At 43.8% G+C, this 20582-nt stretch overlaps 1 protein-coding gene across 1 annotated transcript; it reads left to right on the plus strand.

Annotated features, from left to right (window-relative positions):
* The first annotated feature begins 690 nt into the window (after window positions 1-690).
* Window positions 691-20450, plus strand: LOC147105524 (tyrosine-protein phosphatase non-receptor type substrate 1-like). Its single transcript, XM_086010918.1, has 3 exons — window positions 691-751; window positions 15912-16232; window positions 20095-20450. Exons 1-3 carry the CDS (start codon window positions 691-693, stop codon window positions 20448-20450), a joined length of 738 nt encoding a protein of 245 aa, XP_085867044.1.
* Window positions 20451-20582: the final 132 nt, after the last annotated feature.

Here is a 20582-nt window from a genome sequence, read left to right on the forward strand (position 1 = left end):
GGGGAGGAGCGATCATAATATGTAGGAATTCTTCATTACAATGGAGAGTGAATTATTTGACTCAGAGACTAGCGTCCTGAATTTAAATAAAGGAAACTACGATGGTATGAGGCACGAGTAGGCTAGGATGGATTGGGGAAAGTTATGTAAAGGGTTGACGGTGGATAGGCAATGGCAATCATTTAAAGATTGCATGGATGAACTACAGAATTTGTTCATCCCTGTTTGGCATAAAAATAAAAGAAAGGTCACTCAACCGTGGCTAACAAGGGAAATTAGGGATAGCATAAGATCCAAGGAGAGGACATATAATTTGGCCAGAAAAAGCAGCAAACCTGACGATTGGGAGCAGTTTAGGATTCAGCAAAGGAGGCAAAGGGATTACTTAAGAGAGGGGAAATAGATTATGAGAGTAAGTTTGCAGGGAACATAAAAATTCACCATAAAAGCATCTATAGATATGTGAAGAGAAAAAGAATGGTGAAGTCAAGCGTAGGTCGCCTGCAGTCAGAATCAGAGGAATATATAATGGGGAACATAGAAATGGCAGACCAATTACATATATACTTTGGTTCTGTCTTCACAAAGGAGGACACAAACAATATCCCAGAAATGTCGGGGAACATAGTGTCTAATGAGAGGGAGGAATTGAATGAAATCAGTATTTGTAGGGTAATGGTGTTAGGGAAAATGCCGGGATTGAAGACCGACAAATCCAAGGGCCTGATAATCTACATCCTAAGATACTTATGTAAGTGGCCCCAGAAATAGTAGATGCATTGCTGGTCATCTTCCAGAATTCTATAGACTCTGGAACAGTTAACATGGATTGGAGGGTAGCTAATGTAACCCCACTATTTAAGAAGGGTGGTAGAGAGAAAACGGTGAATTATAGACCGGTAAGCCTGACATCGGTAGTGGGAAAATGGTAGAGTCATTTATAAATCATGTAATAGCAGCACACTTGGAAAACAGTGACAGGACCGGACAAAGTCAACGTGGATTTACAAAAGGTAAAACATGCTTGACTAATCTACTGGAATTTTTTGAGTATGTAACTGGTAGAATAGATAAGGGAGAACCAATGGATGTGGTGTATTTGTCTTTTAGAAGGCTTTCGATAAGGTCCCAGATATGAGATTAGCGTGTAAAGTTAAAGCACATGGGATTGGGGGTAAGGTACTGTCTTGGATAGAGAACTGGTTGGCAGACAGGAAGCAAAGTGTTTGAATAAACGAGTCTTTATCCTAATGGCAGGCAGTGACTAGTGGGGTACCACAGGATCGGTGCTAGGACCCCAGCTATTCACAATATATATAAATGGTCTAGACGAGGGAACTAGATGTAATATCTCCAAGTTTGCAGATGACACAAAGCTGGGTGGGCGTGTGTGCTGTGAGGAGGATGCAGAGAAACTCCAGCACGATTTGGGCAGGTTGGGTGATTTGGCAGATGCATGGCAAATGCAGTATAATGTGGATAAATGCGAGGTTATCCACTTCGGTGGCAAAAACAGGAAGGCAGATTATTATGTGAATGGCAATAGATTGGGAAAAAGGGAAGTGCCACGAAAGCTGGGTGTCCTTGCATACCAGTCGCTGAAGGTAAGCATGCAGGTGCAGCAGGCAGGTAAGAAGGCAAATTGTATGTTGGCCTTCATAGCGAGAGGATCTGAGTACAGGAGCAAGGAAGTCTTGTTGCAGTTGTAAAGGGCCTTGGTGAGACCACACCTTGAGTATTTTGTGCAGTTTTGGTCGCCTTATCTGAGGAAGGATGTTCTTGCCATGGAGAGAGTGAAGCGAAGATTCACCAGACTGATACCTGGGATGGCAGGAATGAGCTATGAGGATAGATTGGGTCGATTATGCTTATATTCGCTAGTTTTTAGAAGAATGAGAGGGGATCTCATTGAAACTTATACAATTCTAACAGGACTAGACAGACTAGATGCAGGAAGGGTGTTCCCGATGGCGGGGGAGTCCAGAACCAGGGGTCACAGTCCACTGAGAAGGGGTAAGCCATTTAGGACTGAGCTGAGAAGGAATTTCTTCACCCAGAGAGTGGTGAACCTGTTGAATTCTCTGCCACACAGGGCAGTTGAGGTCAATTCATTAAATATATTCAAGAAGGAGTTGGATATGTTTCTTGAGGCTAAAGGGATCAAGGGATATGGGGAGAAAGCCGGGACAGGGTAGTGAATTTGAATGATCAGTCATGATCTCATTAAATGGCGGAGCGGGCTCGAGGATCCGAATGGCCTACACCTGCTCCTATCTTCTATGCTTCTTTGTTTCTATGTTTCTACGTAACCTACAAGGCTACGGACCAAGAGTTGGAAAGTGGAATTAGGCTGGATAGCTCATTTCTGGCCGGCTCAGACATGCCGAATGGCGTCCTTGTGTGCAGTAAATTTCTATGATTCCTTGATTCTAAGTTATAGCTGAACAGGAGAAAGACCACTGAATTTAATCGGATACTTTAGTAAGCGTAACATTTTGGTTGTGGAAATCACAGTCACAATGTTACTACTCACGTGGCCTGCTCCTCACTTGTGTTGTCTAAGCAGCTCACAACAAAGTACAGCATCTTTTTATAAATGTCATCACTTTCTTGAAATAAATATTTGAGAAATCAATCTAAAATGTATTTAGTCTTTGGGAAACATCAACGCAATTCTCAAACCCTCAGGACTCAAGGGACATATCCTCTACCCTTCGGTTCCTTTTGATGCACAGGCAGTATGTTGTGACATAATGGAAACTGGGCATGCTCCAAATACACTAACTGCAAGCTGTAAAATTATGTATATTACAGAAACTGGGAATGCACAGATGCGGTTGAAAGCCCCCTCCAACTGCTGTGTGATTAAACACACATCCAGTTGAAGTCAAACTTTTGAGACAGGTTGAGACTTTGAATCAACTGTGGTAGGAAAAATAATGGAATCACTACTAAAGGAGAAAATAGAAGAATATCTAGAAATCAAAAATATAATAAGGAATAGTCAGCACGGATTTTAAAAGGGAAAGTCTTGCTTGACCTACCTTATTGAATTTTTTGAAGAGGTAACAGATAGTAGACAATGTTAGTGCAGTAGATGTAATTTATCAAGATTTTCAAAAGGCCTTCGATAAGGTAGCTCAAAATATATTGGTGAACAAGGTCAGATAATGCGGAGTCGGGGGACATTTCATAGAATGGATAATAAGCTGGCTTCATGTGAGAAAGCAGAGAGTAGGGGTAAAGCTTAGTCATTCACAGTGGCAGAAGGTGGGTAGTGGTGTTCCACAAGGATCAATGCTGGGACCACTGTTGTTCACAATTTGCATTAACAGTTTAGACTTTGGAATCAAATAAATTTCTAAATTTGCAGATGACACCAAATTTGGGGAGGATAGTAAATACTGATGAGGACAGCAACAAATTAAAAGAGGACGTTAATAAACTTGCAGAATGGGCATATAATTGGCAAATGATGTTCAAAAAAGATACATGTGAGTTATTACATTTTGGTAGGAAGAATATGGAGGTCACTTATTACTTGGAGGGTGCGAGTCTAGGAGGGGCAGAGGAATATAGGGATCTCGGAGAACAAATACACAAATCACTAAAAGTTGCTACACAGATTAGCAAGGCCAAACCAAACAAAGAAAACCAAGCACTAAGGTTTATTTCTCGAGGGATAGAATTGAAATGTAGGGATGTTATGCTAAACCTGTATTGAACCTTGGTTACACCACACTTAGAGTACAGTTCTGGTCACCATATAATAAAAAGGATATAGAGGCACTGGAGAGGGTGCAGGGAATACTTACAAGGATGATACCAGAAATACGAGGGTTTACATATCAGGAAAGGATGAACAGGTTGGGTCTCTTTTCTCTTGAAAAAGGAAAGCAGACCTAATAGAAGTCTTTAAAATTATGAAAGGAGTTGATAGAATGGATACAGAGAGAATGTTTCCAATTGTGGGGAAGAGCATAACTAGAGGCCATCAATGTAAGATAGTCTCGAAGAAATCCGATAGGGATTTCAAAAGAAACTTCTTTACCAGGGGGAGTGGTTGAATAGAATATTATGGAAGCATTTAAGGGGACGCTAGACAAGCATGTGAGGGAGAAATGAATAGAGGTTTATGCTGATAGATTTAGAGGCGGAAAGACGAGAGGGGTCTCGAGTCGAGCTTAAACGCCGGCATGGACTGGTTGGGCCGAATTACCTGTTTCAGTGCCACATATCATATGTACTCCTATGTAACAACTTTACGGATTTGTTAAAAAGACGCAAAAGCGAATTGAGTGTTTAAATTTAAACAATAGCCACTTTATGGGATTATCATTTCTTTGAGCGGAGACAGCAGACCTGAGTGGGTGCTAAAGCAAAGCCTGAGGATATAAAGAGCGCTGTAGAGCGAGGACCGAGAGCGGAGGCAGCAGACCTGAGAGGGAGCCAGAGTGGAACCTAAGGATATAAAGAACGCGGCAAGCGAGGCCCGAGTGTGGAGGCAGCGGACTTGAGAGGGAGAGACAGCAGAGCCTGAGGATATAAAGAGCTTGGCAGAGCGTGGCCCAGGAGCGGAGGCAGCAGATCTGAGAGGGGGCGAGAGTGGAACCTAAGGATATAAAGAGTGTGGCAGAGCGAGGCCCGAGAGCGGAGGCAGCAGACCTGAGAAGGGGCGAGAGTGGAACCTGAGGATATACAGAGTGTGGCAGAGCGAGGCCCGAGAGCGGCGGCAGCGGACCATGACAACAAAAACAAGTAGTGACGTCACAGGAAAGCAGGGAATTGATTGGTTGCTCGGTATTTCTCAATTTATCTTGGGCATTGGTTTAAATTAAGAGCTGGGATTAAAAAATACACGTTCAAAAAGAGGGAGCTGATTGGTGAATATCTGGTAAGTGTTTTTACTTGGCATTCTTAACGTTTTTTAAGTTTATTCCAGCCAAGTTGTAAATAGTTTGTTAATTAGAGGTATGGCACGGCAGCACAAACCTGTGGAATAGAAACATAGAAACATAGAAGATAGGAGCAGGAGTAGGCCATTCGGCCCCTCGAGCCTCCTCCTCCATTCAATGCGATCATGGCTGATCATCCAAATTCTGCTTTCTCCCCATACCCCTTGATCCCATTAGCCTTAAGAAATATATCCAACTCCTTCTTGAATATATTTAATGAATTGGCCTCTACTGCCTTCTGTGGAAGAGATTTCCGCAGGTTCACCACTCTCTGGGTGAAGAAATTCCTCCTCATTTCTGTCCTAAATGGCCTACCCCTTATCCTTAGACTGTGACCCCTGGTTCTGCACTCCCCGACCATCGGGAACATCTTTCCTGCATTTAGTCTGTCCACTCCTGTCAGAATTTTATAAGTTTCAATGAGATCCCCACTCATTCTTCTAAACTCCAGCGAGTACAAGCCCAATCGGCCCAATCTCTCCTCGTACTTCATTTCTGCCATCCCAGGTATCAGCCTGGTGAATCTTCGCTCAACTCCTTCCATGGCAAGAACATCCTTCCTCAGATAAGGCGACCAAAACTGCACACAATACTCAAGATGTGGTCTCAGCAAGGCCCTGTACAACTGCAGCAAGGTATCCTTGTTCCTGTACTCCAACCCTCTCGCTACGATGGCCAACATACCATTTGCCTTCTTAACCGCCTGCTGCACCTGCATGCTTATCTTCAGTGACTGGTGTACAAGGACACCCAGGTCTCGTTGCACTTCCCCTTCTCCCAATCTATTGCCATTCAGATAATAATCTGCCTTCCTGATTTTGCCACCAAAGTGGATAACCTCACATTTATCCACATTATTATATTACATCTGCCATGCTTCTGCCCAATCACCCCACCTGTCCAAATCATCCTGTAGTTTCTCAGCATCCTCCTCACAGCACACACGCCCACCCAGCTTTGTGCCGTCTGCAAATTTGGAGATATTACATCTAGTTCCCTTGTCTAGATATTTTATACATATTGTGAATAGCTGGGGCCGAATGACTGATCCCTGCGGTACCCCACTAGTCACTGCCTGCCACTCAGAAAGAAACCCGTTTATTAGAACTCTTTGCTTTCTGTCTGCCAACCAGTTCTCTATCCAAGTCAATACCTTGCCCCCAATCCCATGTGCCTTAACTTTACACGCTAATCTCTTATGCGGGACCTTATAGAAAGCCTTCTGAAAGTCCAAATACACCACATCCACTGGTTCTCCCTTATCTATTTTACCAGTTACATCCTCAAAAAATCCCAGTAGATTAGTCAAGCACGATTTAACTTCTGTAAATCCATGTTGACTTTGTCCGATCCTGTCACTGTTTTCCATGTGCTCTGCTATTACATCTGTTATAATGGACTCTAGCATTTTCCCCACTACCGATGTCAGGCTTACTGGTCTGTAATTCCCCGTTTGCTCTCTACCACCTTTTTTGAATAGTGGGGTAACATTAGCTAACGTCCAATCCATGGGTTCTGTTCCAGATTCCATCGAATGTTGGAAGCTGATCAGCAATGCTGGAAGATTATCAGAATGCACATCTTGTGCCATGTGGGAAGTCCTGGACATCTCCCATGGTCTGGATGACCATATGTGCGGGAAGAGTCGCCAGCTGCAGCAGCTCGAGCACCGGGTTACAGAGCTTGAGCGGTAGCTCCAGTCACTGCTCTGCATCCACGAGGGTGAAAGCTACATGGATTGCATGTTTTGGGAGGTGGTCACCCCACAGCCTCGGAATGTGCAGGCAGCGAGGGAATGGGTGACCGTCAGACAGAAGATGAAGACCAGGCAGGTAATGCAGGAGCCCCCATGAGCCCATCTTGCTCACCAACCAGTATTCGGTGCTGAGTACTGGTGAGGTTGATTGTTCCTCTGGGGAGTGCAGCCAGAGCCAAATCCACAGCACCATGGGAGGCTCAGCTGCACAGGCGTGGGTGAAGAGGAGAAGGAGCGCAATAGTGATAGGGTATTCAATCATTAGGGGAGCAGACAGGCGTTTCTGTGGCCACAGTCATGACTCCAGGATGACATGGTGCCTCCATGATTCCAGGTACATATATGTCACTGAACAGCTGCAGGGCAGTCTGAGTGGGGGGGGGGGCGGGGGGAGTGTGAACAGCCAGAGGTCGTGGTCCATATCGGCACCAATGACAAAGGTAGGAAGAGGGATGAGTTCCTGCAGGCAGAGTTTAGGGAGCTAGGAAAGAGGTTAAAAAGCAGGACCTCAAAGGTAGTAATTTCCGGATTACTACCAGTGCCACGTGCTAGTAGGTACAGAAATAGGAAGATAGAGCAGATGAATGCGTGGCTGGAGAGATATTGTAGGAGGGTGGGCTCTAGATTCCTGAGGAATTGGAACCATTTCTGGGGGAGATGGGACCTCTACAAGCTTGACAGGTTGAACCTCAATGGGAATTGGACCAATATCTTCGCAGGAGGGTTTGCGAGTGCTCTTTGGGAGGGTTAAAACTAGCTTGGCAGGGGGATGGGAAACAAAGCAGAGAGTCAATAGGAAGGGTAGAAAAACTGGAATTTGAAAACAAAAACGCAGATAGTAAGTTCGAAGGACAGAGTAATCAAAGGCTAGCTAGTAGTCAACAAGGAGGTTTGCCTAAACTGACTGGTATATACTTCAATGCAAGGAGCATAGCGAACAAGGCAGATGAGCTGAAGGCACAGATAGATACTTAGGACTATGATATAATAGCTATTACAGAGGCGTGGCTGAAAGAGGGGCAGGTATGGCAGCTCAACATTCCTGGTTACAGGATTTTCAGATGGGATAGAGAGGGAGGTAAAAAGGTTGGTGGGGTGGGGCGGTCGCAGTATTGATTAAAGAAACTATTACAGCTGTGAGGACGAATGATATGTTGGAGGGATCATCAAACCAGGCCATATGGGTCGAATTGAAAAGCAAAAAAGGAGCGACCATACTGCTGAGAGTGTACTACAGTCCCTCAAACTGTGAGAGGGTGATAGACGAACAAATATGTAGGCACATTTCTGAGAAGTGCAAAAAATATAGGGCAGTAATAGTAGGGGATTTCAACTATCCAAATGTTAACTGGGTTAAAATTAGTTTGAAGGGTATTGAGGGAGCAGAATTCCCCAAATGCTTCCAGGAGAAAATTTTGGCCAGTATGTAGCAAGCCCACCAAGGGAGGGGGCGGTTCTGGACTTAGTTTTAGGGAATGAAGCTGGGCAGGTAGAAGGCATATCAGTGGGGCAGCATTTTGGTGCTACTGATCATAATTCTGTTAGATTTAAGGTAGTTATGGAAAAGGACAAGGGTGGACCAGGAATAAGGAATTCTAAATTGGGGAAAAGCAAATTATGCTAAGCCCAGAGGGGATTTAGCCATAGTCGACTGGAAACAGCTACCTGAAGGTAAATCAGTGCCAGAGCAATGAGAGGCATTCAAGGAGGAGATCCGAAGGGTTCAGAACAAATATGTGCCCTTAAAGAAAAAAGTTGGGACTAACAAATCTACAGCCCCCTGGATGTCTAGGGACATACAGGGTAGGATAAAGAAAGAAAAGGAGGCAAATGACAGATACCGAGGTCTAAATACTCCAGAATCGTTCGAGGAGTACAGAAAGAGCAGTGGTGCAATTAGAAAAGGATATTAGGAAAGCAAAGAGAGAGCATGGAGATTTTTTAGCAAGTAAAATCAAAGAAAACCCAAAGATATTTTATAAATATATTAAGAGCAAGAGGTAAATTAAGAAAGGGTAGGGCCTATTAGAGATCAAAAGGGTAATCTGTGTGTGGAGGTAGGAGACATCGGTAGGGTTCTTAATGAATACTTTGCGTCTGTTTTCACAAAGGAGACAGGCGAAGCAGACATTGCTATCAGGGGGGAGGAGTGCGAAAGATTAGATGAAATAAACATAGTGAGAGAGGAAGTATTAAGGGGTTTAGCAGCATTAAAAAGTGGATCAATCCCCATGCCCGGATGAAATGCATCCCAGGCTATTAAGCCAAGCAAAAGATGAAATAGCAGAGGCCCTGTCCAGCATTTTTCAATCCTCTCTGGCTTCAGGTGAGGTGCCGGAGGACTGGAGGGCTGCTAATGTGGTACCCTTGTTTAAAAAGGGAGAAAAGGATAGCCTGAGTAATTACAGGCCAGTCAGCCTAAACTCGCTGGTGGGAAAATTACTAGAAAGAATTCTGAATGGCAGGATAACATTCATTTAGAAAGGCACAGATTTATCAAGGATAGTCAGCACGGATTTGTTAAGGGAAGGTCGTGTCTGAAAAAATTGATTGAAATTTTTGAGGAGGTAACAAGGAGGGTAGATGAGGGTAGTGCCTTTGATGTAGTGTATATGGACTTTAGCAAGGCTTTTGATAAGGCTCCACATGGCAGACTGGTCACGAAGTTAATAGCCCATGGGATCCAGGGTGAATTGTCAAGTTGGATTCAAAAGTTGCTCGGAGACAGGAAGCAGAGGGTAATGATTGATGGGTGCTTTTGTGACTGGAAGATTGTTTCTAGTGGAGTTCCGCAGGGCTCAGTACTAGGTCCCTTGCTTTTTGTTGTTTATATCAATGATCTAGACTTGAATATAGGGGGTATGATTAAGAAGTTTGCAGGTGATACTAAAATCGGTTGTGTGGTTGATACTGAAGAAGGAAGCTGTAGACTGCAGGAAGGTATCAATAAATTGGTCAGGTGGGCAGAGCAGTGGCAAATGGAATTCGATCCTGAGAAGTGTGAGTTAATGCATTTTGGGGAGGGCTAGCAAGGAAAGGGAATACACATTAAATAGTAGGACACTGAGTAGTGTAGAGGATCAAAGGGACATCGGAGTGCATGCCCACAGATCCCTGAAGGTAGCAGGCCAGGTAGATAAGTTGGTAAAGAAGGCATATGGAATGCTTACCTTTATTAGCCGTGGCATAGAATACAAGGGCAGGGTGGTTATGCTTCAAATTTATAAAACAGTAGTTAGGCCTCAGCTGGATTGCTGCGTGCAGTTCTGGTCACCACATTACAGCAAATATGTGATTGCTCTGGAGAGTGTACAGGAGAGATTTACAAGGATGTTGCCTTCTTAGCTACTAGGAAAGACTGGATAGGCTGGGTCTGTTTTTCTTAGAACAGAGGAGGCTGAGGGGAGACCTTATTGAGGTGTATAAAATTATGAGGTGCATAGATAAAGTGTATAAAAAGGACCTATTTCCCTTAGTAGAGGGGTCAAAAACCAGGGGGCACAGATTTAAAGTAATTGGTGGAAGGTTTATGAGGGACTCTGAGGGGAAATTTCTTCACCCAGAGGGTTGTAGTGGTCTGGATCTCACGGCCCGAAAGGGTGGTAGAGGCAGGAACTCTAACCACATTTAAAACGTACTTTGATGTGCAATTGGGAAGATTTAACCTGCAGGGCTACGGACCAAGTGCTCCGAAGTGAGATTAGGCTGGATAGCTCTTTGTTGGCCGGCACGGACGCGATGGGCCAAAATGGTCTCCTTCTGTGCTGTAAATTTTTATGATTCTATGATTCTATGATTTGTCCTGGTAATCGATACAGAGAAAAAAAAATCAAAATTTCATGTGTTATTATATAAATTGTTTTGCTGATTGAGAATTCATAAATGATTAAAAAAGTAATAACTGCCAATGCATTCTACAATACAGAGCTAAAACGGGCTAGGCCTCAGATGGGTGGTAATATTATAATTGCATAACATGCAGATATGATAGTGCAGTGCCATCAATATAAATCGGGATAAAATAGATTCCGTATCTAACATTTTACCCACTATTTGTTTCTTGCGTCTCTGTAGACGGCTTCTGTTACTCGTCTTTGGATTTTTGTCTGTATCTCTGAATGTTCTGTGCTTCTTTTGTTATTTTTAGATATCCCCTTGTTCTTGGAGACAGTCAATTCTAGATTCACGTACTTCGACTTGTGACACAGTTTGGAAATATTATTACTTGATTGATTTACTGGTTTGTGGATTACTGCCAAAAACATCCATCAGCCTGAGATGCAATATACGCTCAAAGTCAGCATAAGTCGAAGTAGTCCGGTATCGCTTAAATGCTAACGCCGCATGGATGCTCTGCGTCTGCTTCTCGGTCATCCTTAAAAGTACACATTTCGTCTCCTCATCATTCTTAGGTCTTGGAGCCTGGCTTAGTCTGATCGAATTGAATGCTTTGTGCTGCTCTCTGCATGGGCTGCAATGAAAGCATTTGGTTACGTGGTTAATTCACTGTCGGCACCAGTTTACATAATTTTGGACAAACATTTATCAGAATGACGGACTACAAATAAAGTGCAGAAACCATAGTTGATACATTTAAATAGGCGTGAAAGTCAAGGCCGATATCTAGTGCCGTCACTATAACTGATATTTCAACCTGTCAATGTTCACTCTACACATACAGTGTCATAACCGTGTTTAGATGAGCGACAACTTCAGAACATACTTGCATAACGTTATGTTCCGCCTACAAGATTTGACGAACCATTAAATAGTTGTCCTCTATTTATTAATAGTACATTTTTAAGAAACGTAATTTAGATTTGGCACTTTTTAGCTATCAGCAGCAGCAATGCACCGGGTGCCATATATTTTTCCTAAGTGTGATTTGACTCGCTAAAGAGGGACACGTGTTCTTACGAAATAGATTTAAAGTGTTCTGACATAATTATAATAAGACCTCTTCAGTGTAAAAAAAACAATGTTTTCACATGTGATTCCTCTGCCTGGTTGAAAGATGGAGCCATGTCAGTTACCTACAGGTCCTGTTAGACATTCCTGGGAATCAATGTAATTTAATTACGTAAATATTTGGAACAAAAGCAAAATACTGCGGATGCAGGAAATCTGAAATAAAAAAAATTACTTTAGCCCTGTTTGATTTACACACTTGATTTCTCTGCTTTCCACTTTTGCTGTTCTCTGTCCTCTCTTTTCTTTCTATCCTTGCTTCCCTTTCCCCGTCTCACTGCACAGGTTCCCATCCCCCTGCCATTTTAGTTTAAACCCTCCCCAACAGCACTAGCAAACACTCCACCTAGGACATCGTTCCTGGTCCCGCCAAAGGGCAAACCATCCAGTTTGTACTGGTCCCACCTCCGAAAAAAAGAAGGAAAGAAAGAAAGAAAGAAAGAAAGAGAGAGATGGCAGACACAGCCATATAACGTCTTACCTGAAAGACGGCATCTCCAAAAGTGCAGCAGTCCCACAGCACAGCACTGAAGTGGCAGTCTAGATTATGTGTTGAAGTCTCTAGAGTAGGGCCTGAACACACAATCGTCTGACATAATTGCAAGAGTGTTACCAATGATGGAGGCCTAACAGCACTCTTGTTGAATATTACTTTGAGTATAGTATGGGAGGTTCATAAATTAGCCGATTCTGAATGGTGAATAAAAGATTCTACAGCTTTGTAACAAGGTGAGTTTCTGGGTGTGTAAGTGGGAACAGTGCACACGTCCAGTGATACAATTTGAAAATATATTTACAAGAAACATAAATTTAAAATAAGCTCTTACTCTGAACAAATCCTTCACTGGCACCCATTCTGGTTATAACCCTGTGGTGCTCTTTAGCTTCACCTCATCAATTCCAAGAGGCGCACACTTGCAAACAAAGGAGCTGAATTCCAGAGGTGAGGTGAGAGTGACTGCTCTTGGCTTTAAAGCAGCATTAGTCCGAGATAACAACGGAAAATGCTGGAAAAACTCAGCAGGCCAGGCAACATCCGTGGAGAGAGAAATAGCGTCTGGCAGAATGGGAGACAACTGCCATGTGGGAGGGGAAAAAAGGGGGAAGGGCCAAAACAAAGGTGTGGATAAAAAATATATGTTAAATGAAATGGGGCCGAGTTTATGATCTGAAATTGTTGAACTCAATATTGAGTCCGGAAGGCTGTAATGTGCCCAATCGGAAGATGAGGTGCCGTTCCTCGAGCTTACGCTGGGTTTCCGTGGAACAATTCAAGAGCCCGAGTACAGTGATGTCTGAGTGGGAATGGGGTGGTGAATTAAAATGACAGGTGACCGGAAGCTCAGGGTCACCTTTACATCTGAACAGAAGTGTTCAGCAAAGCGGTCACCCAATCTGCATTTGGTTTCCCCAATGTAGAGGGAACCACATCGTGAGCAGCATATACAGTATACTAGATTGCAAGAAGTACAAGTAAATTGCTGTTTCACCTAGAAGGGGTGTTTGGAGCCCTGGAAAATGGGAAGGGGAGAGGTATAAGGGCAGGTGTTGCATCTCCTGCGCTTGCACGGGAAGGTGCCAGGTGAAGGGGAAGGGGTGCTGCGGGTGATAGAGGAGTAGACTAGGTTGTGTTGGAGGGAGCAGTCCCTACAGAATGCTGAAAGGGGAGGGGAGGGGAAGATGCATTTGGTGCTGGGATCACGTTGGAGGTGGCGGAAATGGCGGAGGATGACCTGCTGAATGTGGAGGCTGGTGGGGTGAAAAGTGAGGGCAAGGGGAACCCTATCGTTGTTCTGGGAGGGTGGGGCAGGGGTGAGGGCAGAAGTGCGGGAGATAGAACGGACACGGTCGAGGGCCATGCCAACCATGGTAGAGGGGAATCCTCGGTTGAGGAAAAAGGAAGACATGTCGGAAGCACTGGTGTGGAAGGTGGCATCGTTGGAGCAGATGCAGTGGAGATGGAGAAACTCGGAGAATGTAATAGAGTCCTTAGAGGAGGCGGGGTGGGAGGATGTTTAGCCCAAGTATCTGTGGGAGTCAGTGGGCTTGTAGAGAATGTTGGTTAATAACCTATCCCCAGAGATAGAGATGGAGAAGTCGAGGTAGGGAAGGGAAGTGTCGGAGGTGGGCCATGTGAAGGTGAGGGAAGGCTGGAAATTGGAGGCAAAGTGAATGGAATTGTCTAGTTCTGGGCGAGAGCAGGAAATGGGACCAATACAGTCATCAATGTACTGGAAAAAGATGTGAGGGAGGGGACCCGAGTAGGACTGGAACAAAGAGTGTTCTACATATCTCAGAAAAAGGCAGGCATAGCTAGGACCCAAGCGGGTACCCAAAGCGACACCTTTGATTTGGAGGAAATGAGTGGATTCCAAGTAGAAGTTGTTCAATGTGAGAACAAGTTCAGCCAGGTGGAGGAGTTTGGTGGTGGAGAGGGACTGGTCAGGCCTCTGTTCAAGGAAGAAGCGGATTGCCCTCGGGCCATTCTGGTGGGGGATGGAGGTGTAAAGTGGTTGTACGCCCATGGTGAAAAGGAGGCGGTTGGGGCCAAGACTGCTTTTTCAGTCTTGACGAAGGGTTTCAACCTGAAACTTTGACTCTCTCTCTCTCTCCACAGATGTTGCCTGGCCTGCTGAGCTTGTCCAGCATTTTCTGTTGTTATTTCGGTTCTCCAGCATCCACAGTATTTTGCTATTGTCATCATTAGACTGAGTGTGGCTTCAAGGAGCCCCAGATAAAACTGAAGTCAATGGGAATCGTGGCTGGAGTCATACCTAGCACAAAGGAAAGTGGTTTGAGCTCAATCATCACAGCCACAGAACATCACTGCAGGAGTTCTTCAGGGCAGTGTCCTCTGCCCAACCATCTTCAGCTGCTTCATCAATGAACTTCCCTCCAAGAAAAGGACAGAAATGAGGATGTTTGCTGATGACTGCACAGTGTTCAGCGCCATTCACAACTCCTCCAATAATGAAGTAGTCCATGCCCGCATGCAACAAGACGTGGACGACGTTTTGGCTTGGGCTGATAAGTGGCAGGTAACATTCACGCCACAGAAGTGCCAGGCAATGACTATCTCCAACAAGCGAGAGTCTAACCACTGTGTAATGGCCCACAGGTCTCAGGGATGCTGCCTGTGCGGAAGCCACCTGGAATCACGTGGACCTGGTCCTCCAATAAGAAGATAGAATTAGATTGTACATAATTTCAGAAGGAAATCTTGTAATCAAGTTTAATAGAATCCCATAATCAGATTTATTTATAATTTACAGGATTGGAATTTAATTCCTAATTAGCTTCGTTCCAACAACTTCACTAAAAATGTAATTTTGTTAATAATAATTATCGAAATGGTTAGGCTCTAATATTTTCAGGAACAAGTCAAACTCATTTTAAAAGCATAACCTATATGATTTCCGAGATGAAAATGTTTAAAACATGTCTGAGATATTCCCTTACGCTGATGCAAACAGGTCCTGGGCCTATTGCATCAAACGTCACATTTCCGTATGCAATTGCTGGGCATTTGTTGGGAAAATAGTCCAACTCTGCGCCAGAAATTGTTTTTTCTTAGGCCGTGTGGGTGGTCTGTCAACGCGCGGTGGATTTCAAAGGAGGTAGGATGGCAACTCTGAGCCATACCCACTGCAAATTCCGGGCATGGTTATCCAAACCACCATTCTCCAACGCTTCTCCTCTGTATCCAACCTGGTTAGACTGCCGTTACTTATGAGGAAACACTCCGCGAGTGTTAGGAAATTCTGCACATGAAAATCAAATATTTTCCTTTACTCTTTGCTGTCCGTCACACATGTAGTCCATGCAGTGGAAAAAGTGCAGAATTTAGAAAGTTCCACATCACAAATGAAGCTGAATTTCTCAACCCGCAATTACAGGATGTCAAACGTCATTGCGACGTATCTCATAGAAAACTAACGGCAAACCATTCCTAACAATTGCAAACTCGCAGTTACTGCAGAGAGTCATCAGTTGCATCGGTTGCTCTGAATGTCGGAGAGTATGCTTTTCCTGTGCCTGAATTTCGGGTGGATTATTTACACAGGTACCTCCTTATTCATTGTCCCAGCTACTTAGATTTATAAAATGCTTCCGAGGTCGTTTTCACATTCATGTAGTGAACTGTAATTCCTCCATCTAGATTATTTTTCTCTCTTGCAACGCTATGACTTGTCTAATACAATTAACCTGTACTTGACTATATTTTCTGACAGCAGCGAACCAGAATTCGTTCAGTGTAACTCAAGCGCCCAAACAAGCGACTGTATCCAGAGGAGGGAACATCACCTTCTACTGCATATTCCGCATCTCGCGGGACGATTCCTGGACAAGAGTGCATTGGTGGAAACATGGTGAGAATGAATACCTGCGCACAAGCGCCGAAAGCAGAACACGATTTGGTCTGGTAAGGAAAGCGAGCGGGTTCTTTCAGTTGCTGAGAGCGACTTTCGAAGACTCTGGAGTCTATCACTGTGCAGTGTTCCATGGGGGAATAATTCGAGGAAATGGAAGCGGATCACATCTAATTGTGCATGGTAAGTGTGAAACACAGGAGAGCGGGACAGTCGAAAATATATCGAGTATAACAAACTGGGATATTTTGTGATTGTTTTATTGCAGCGTTTTTGGCATTATAAACATGTCTATTAATGTAACTCGCAGTAAGTTAAGTTGTGTGCTCTGGGTAAAACTGCTAATTAGATATTCAATGTCCCAATGATTTGATTGGGATTACGGAAACATGGCTCCAGGGTGGCCAAGTCTGGGAACTCAACATCCAGGGGTATTCAATATTCAGGAAAGATAGGCAAAAAGGATAGGGAGGTGGGGTAGCATTGCTGGTTAAAGAAGGGATTAACACAATTGTAAGGAAGGATATTAGCTCTGATGATGTGGAATCTGTATGGGTAGAACTGAGAAATACCAAGGTGAGAAAACGTTAGTGGGAGTGGTATATAGACCTCCAAACAGTAATGTGGATTTTGGGGACGGCATTAAAAGGGAAATTAGAGAAGCGCGCAATAAGGGCACAGCAGTCATCATGGGTGACTTAAATCTACATATAGATTGGGCAAACTTAATTAGTAACAATACTGTGGAGGAGGAATTCCTGGAGTGTTTAAGGGATGGTTTCCTGGACCAATATATCGAGGAACCAACTAATATCAGGCCATCTTAGACTGGGTATTATGTAACGAGAAAGGATTGATTAGCAATCTTGTTGTACGAGGCCCCTTGGGTCGGAGCGATCATAATATGATAGAATTCTTCATTAAGATGGAGAATGAAGCAGTCGACTCAGAGACTAGGGTCCTAAATTTAAATAAAGGAAACTACGATGGTCTGAGGCGCGAGTTGGGTAGGATTGATTGGGGAATGTCTCTCAAAGAGTTGATGGTGGATAGGCAATGGCAGGCATTCAAAGGCTGCATGGATGAACTACAGAATTTGTACATCCCAGTTTGGCATAACAATAAAACAAAAAAGGTGACTCAACTGTGGCAAACAAGGGAAATTAGGGATAGCATAAGATCCAAGGAGAGGACATATAAATTGGCCTGAAAAAGCAATAATCCTGAGGATTGGGAGCAGTTTAGGATTCAACAAAGGAGGACAAAGGTATTAATTAAGAAAGGGAAAATAGAATATGAGAGTAAGCTTGCTGGGTACATAAAAACAGACTGCAGAAGCTTTTATAGATATGTGAAGAAAAAGGATTGGTGAAGTCAAGCGTAGGTCCCTTGCAGTCAGAATCAGGGGAATTTATAATGGGGAACAAAGAAATGACCAATTAAATACATATTTTGGTTCTGTCTTCACAAGGGAGGACACAAATAACCTCCCAGAGATTTCGGGGAACATAGGGTCTGATGAAAGGGAGGAACTGAAAGAAATCAGTATTTTTAGGGAAATGGTGTTGGGAAATTGATGGGATTGAAGGCCGATAAATCCCCAGGGCCTGATAATCTACATCCTAGGGTACGTAAGGAAATGACCCTAGAAGTCGTTGATGCATTGCTGATCATCTTCCAGCACTCGATGGAATCTGGAACAGTACCCATGGATTAGAGGGTAGCTAATGTTACCCCACTATTCGAATAAGGTGGTAGAGAGAAAACAGGGAATTACAGACTGGTAAGCCTGACATCAGAGGTGGGGAAAATGCTAGAGTCCATTATAAAAGGTGTAATAGCAGAGCACTTGGAAAACTTTGATAGGATCGGACAAAGTCAATTTGGATTTGCAAAAGGTAAATGGTGCTTGACTAGTCTACTGGAATTTTTTGAGGATGTAACTGGTATAATAGATAAGGGAGAACCAGTGGATGTGGTGTATTTGGATTTTCAGAAGACTTTTGATAAGGTCATGCATAAGAGATTAGCGTGTAAAGTTAAGGCACATGGGATTGTGGGTAAGGTATTGAATTGGATAGACAACTGGTTGGCAGGCAGAAAGCAAAGTGTTGGAATAAACGGGTCTTTTTCTGAGTGGCAAGCAGTGATTAGTGCGGTACCACAGGCATCGGTCCTTGGGCCCCAGCTATTCACAACATATATTAAAGATCTAGACAAGGGAACTACATGTAATATCTCCAAATTTGCAGACAACACAAAGCTGGGTGGGCGTGTGTGCTGTGAGGAGGATGCCGAGAAACTCCAGGATGATTTGGACAGACTGGGTGATTGGGCAAAAGCATGGCAGATGCAATATAACGTGGATAAATGGGAGGTTATCCACTTTGGTGGCAAAAACAGGAAGGCGGATTATTATCTGAATGGCAGTAGATTGGGAGAAGGGGAAGTGCAACGAGACCTGGGTGTCCATGTGCACCAGCCGTTGAAGGTAAGCATGCATGTGCAGCAGGCGGTTAAGAAGGCAAATGGCATGTTGGCCTTCGTAGCGAGAGGGTTTGAGTACAGGAACAAGGGTGTCTTGCTGCAGTTGTACAGGGCGTTGGTGAGGCCACATCTTGAGTATTGTGTGCAGTTTTGGTCACCTTATCTGAGGAAGGATGTTCTTGCCATCGAAGGAGTTCAGCGAAGATTCACCAGGCTGATACCTGGGATGGCAGGAATAACGTATGAGGAGAGATTGCGTCGATTGGGTTTGTACTAGCTGCAGTTTAGAAGAGTATGAGGGGATCTCATTGAAACTGATAACATTCTGACAGGACTGGACAGACTAGATGCAGGAAAGATGTTCCCGATGGTCGGGGAGTCCAGAACCAGGGGTCACAGTCTAAGGATAAGGGGGAGGTCATTTAGGACAAAAATGAGGAGGAATTTCTTCACCCAGAGAATGGTGAACCTGTGGAATTCTCTACCACAGAAGGCAGTAGAAGTGAATACATTAAACATATTCAAGAAGAAGTTGGATATATTTCTTAAGGCTAAAGGCATCAAGGGGTATGGGGAGAAACAAGGGACCGGGTACTGATTTTGGATGATCAGCCATGATCCATTGAATGGCGGAGCAGGCTCGAGGGACCGAATGGCCTACTCCTGCTCCTATCTCCTATGTTTCTATGTGTCTATGTCACAGGCAGAGTATTGCAAAATGTATCAATATTACCCCATTAGACTATAACTGCACAATTTGCACACCTGCTGCCTGATAGCGGAAGTTCGGAAGAAATTCCGAGCATATAACTGACAGAAAATCGTTTATATTAATGCGCCTTTCCCAACATATACACGGCTCTCAGCCCTTTACTGATGCTCTGTCTGCCCCCATCGCTGTCTCTGCGGTTTAACATTCCTGAAATTAATACTCACATAATCATTGCGTCAGGGATTACAAAGCCGGCGTGAAACTAACTATTGATCAATGGCTTCACTCAACAAACTGGAGCGTGGAACACACAACCTTGTCACCTGACTAACCTCCAATAAATAAAACAATACAGAGGAACTGTGTTACCGAAACCTCCTGAGGTTCAACCGAGCATAATTTTTGTCACCAATTATCATACTTCGGCGGTGAAATTTGTCCGATACTGACTTAGCACCCGTTTAATTATCAACAATGTGCAGATTACTCGTCACTGTCTATCTATTCCTAACACGGAGGGACTCAGCGTGCCAACTTCCCCCGAGGTTTATTTACTGAATTGTTTGGACTACGAAAAGCAAACATTGATTCGCAAATCGTTGCGACTTGTCTGCTGAGTAACTCAAAGTCTTGGACTTGATAGCGCGGGTAAAACTTAATAGATGTGGGTGTCTATGAGAGATATGGATCAGGTGTGTGTAGATTATGTGCTTAACATTAAAAGGACAGCAGGCTGAGCTGTCATATGGTATTATTATATTAAAATGGACGGAACGTAAATCAAAATCACATTTAATCTCCCAATGGTGCAAAGTAACTCGACATTGTCCATTCTCTGTTCCGCAGCGGCCCCAACCCCACTGAAGATTGTTTCCACTGAAGGGGATTCGCCTGCTTCTCTGACTCTTGTGTGTAAAACGTATGCGTTTTTTCCGGAGAATTTCACCCTCACTTGGTATAAAAATGGCGTCGAAACTGCATTCGGAATACATACCAGGAAAGAGCAGAACACGGAGGGACTGTATGAAGTTTCCAGCTGTTTGGTTGAGACCCAGCCTGTCCCGATCGACACCAATTATACCTGTTTGTTTTCTCATGTCTCCCTCCAGACTCCAGCTGTTGTCACCCATGTTATTTCTAAATACAACCAAGGTACGAAGCCAACAGTCCAAGAAGAAGCGATAGCTACTGCTAATTTTTAAAACATATATCACACAGTTTATACATATTAATAATCATGAAGAAAGTTCTAAGAAATCTCATGGGAAATACCAACGAAAGCATTAAATTCCTGTTGTAATGTACAATAGAATTTAACCCGATGTGTTGTAAAA

Source organism: Somniosus microcephalus, chromosome 17, assembly GCF_052327205.1.
Source record: "Somniosus microcephalus isolate GS21.2 chromosome 17, FLI_Smic_1.0, whole genome shotgun sequence".
NCBI classification, from domain to species: Eukaryota; Metazoa; Chordata; class Chondrichthyes; order Squaliformes; family Somniosidae; genus Somniosus; species Somniosus microcephalus.

Bases quoted from the DNA above. Each gene is read 5' to 3' on its own strand.
- LOC147105524 (XM_086010918.1), top strand. From the start codon at position 691: ATGCCGGGATTGAAGACCGACAAATCCAAGGGCCTGATAATCTACATC. The intron at 752-15,911 runs GTAAGTGGCCCC...ATTTTCTGACAG, and splicing joins CTACATCCTAAGATACTTAT to CAGCGAACCAGAATTCGTTC. The intron at 16,233-20,094 runs GTAAGTGTGAAA...TCTGTTCCGCAG, and splicing joins ATCACATCTAATTGTGCATG to CGGCCCCAACCCCACTGAAG.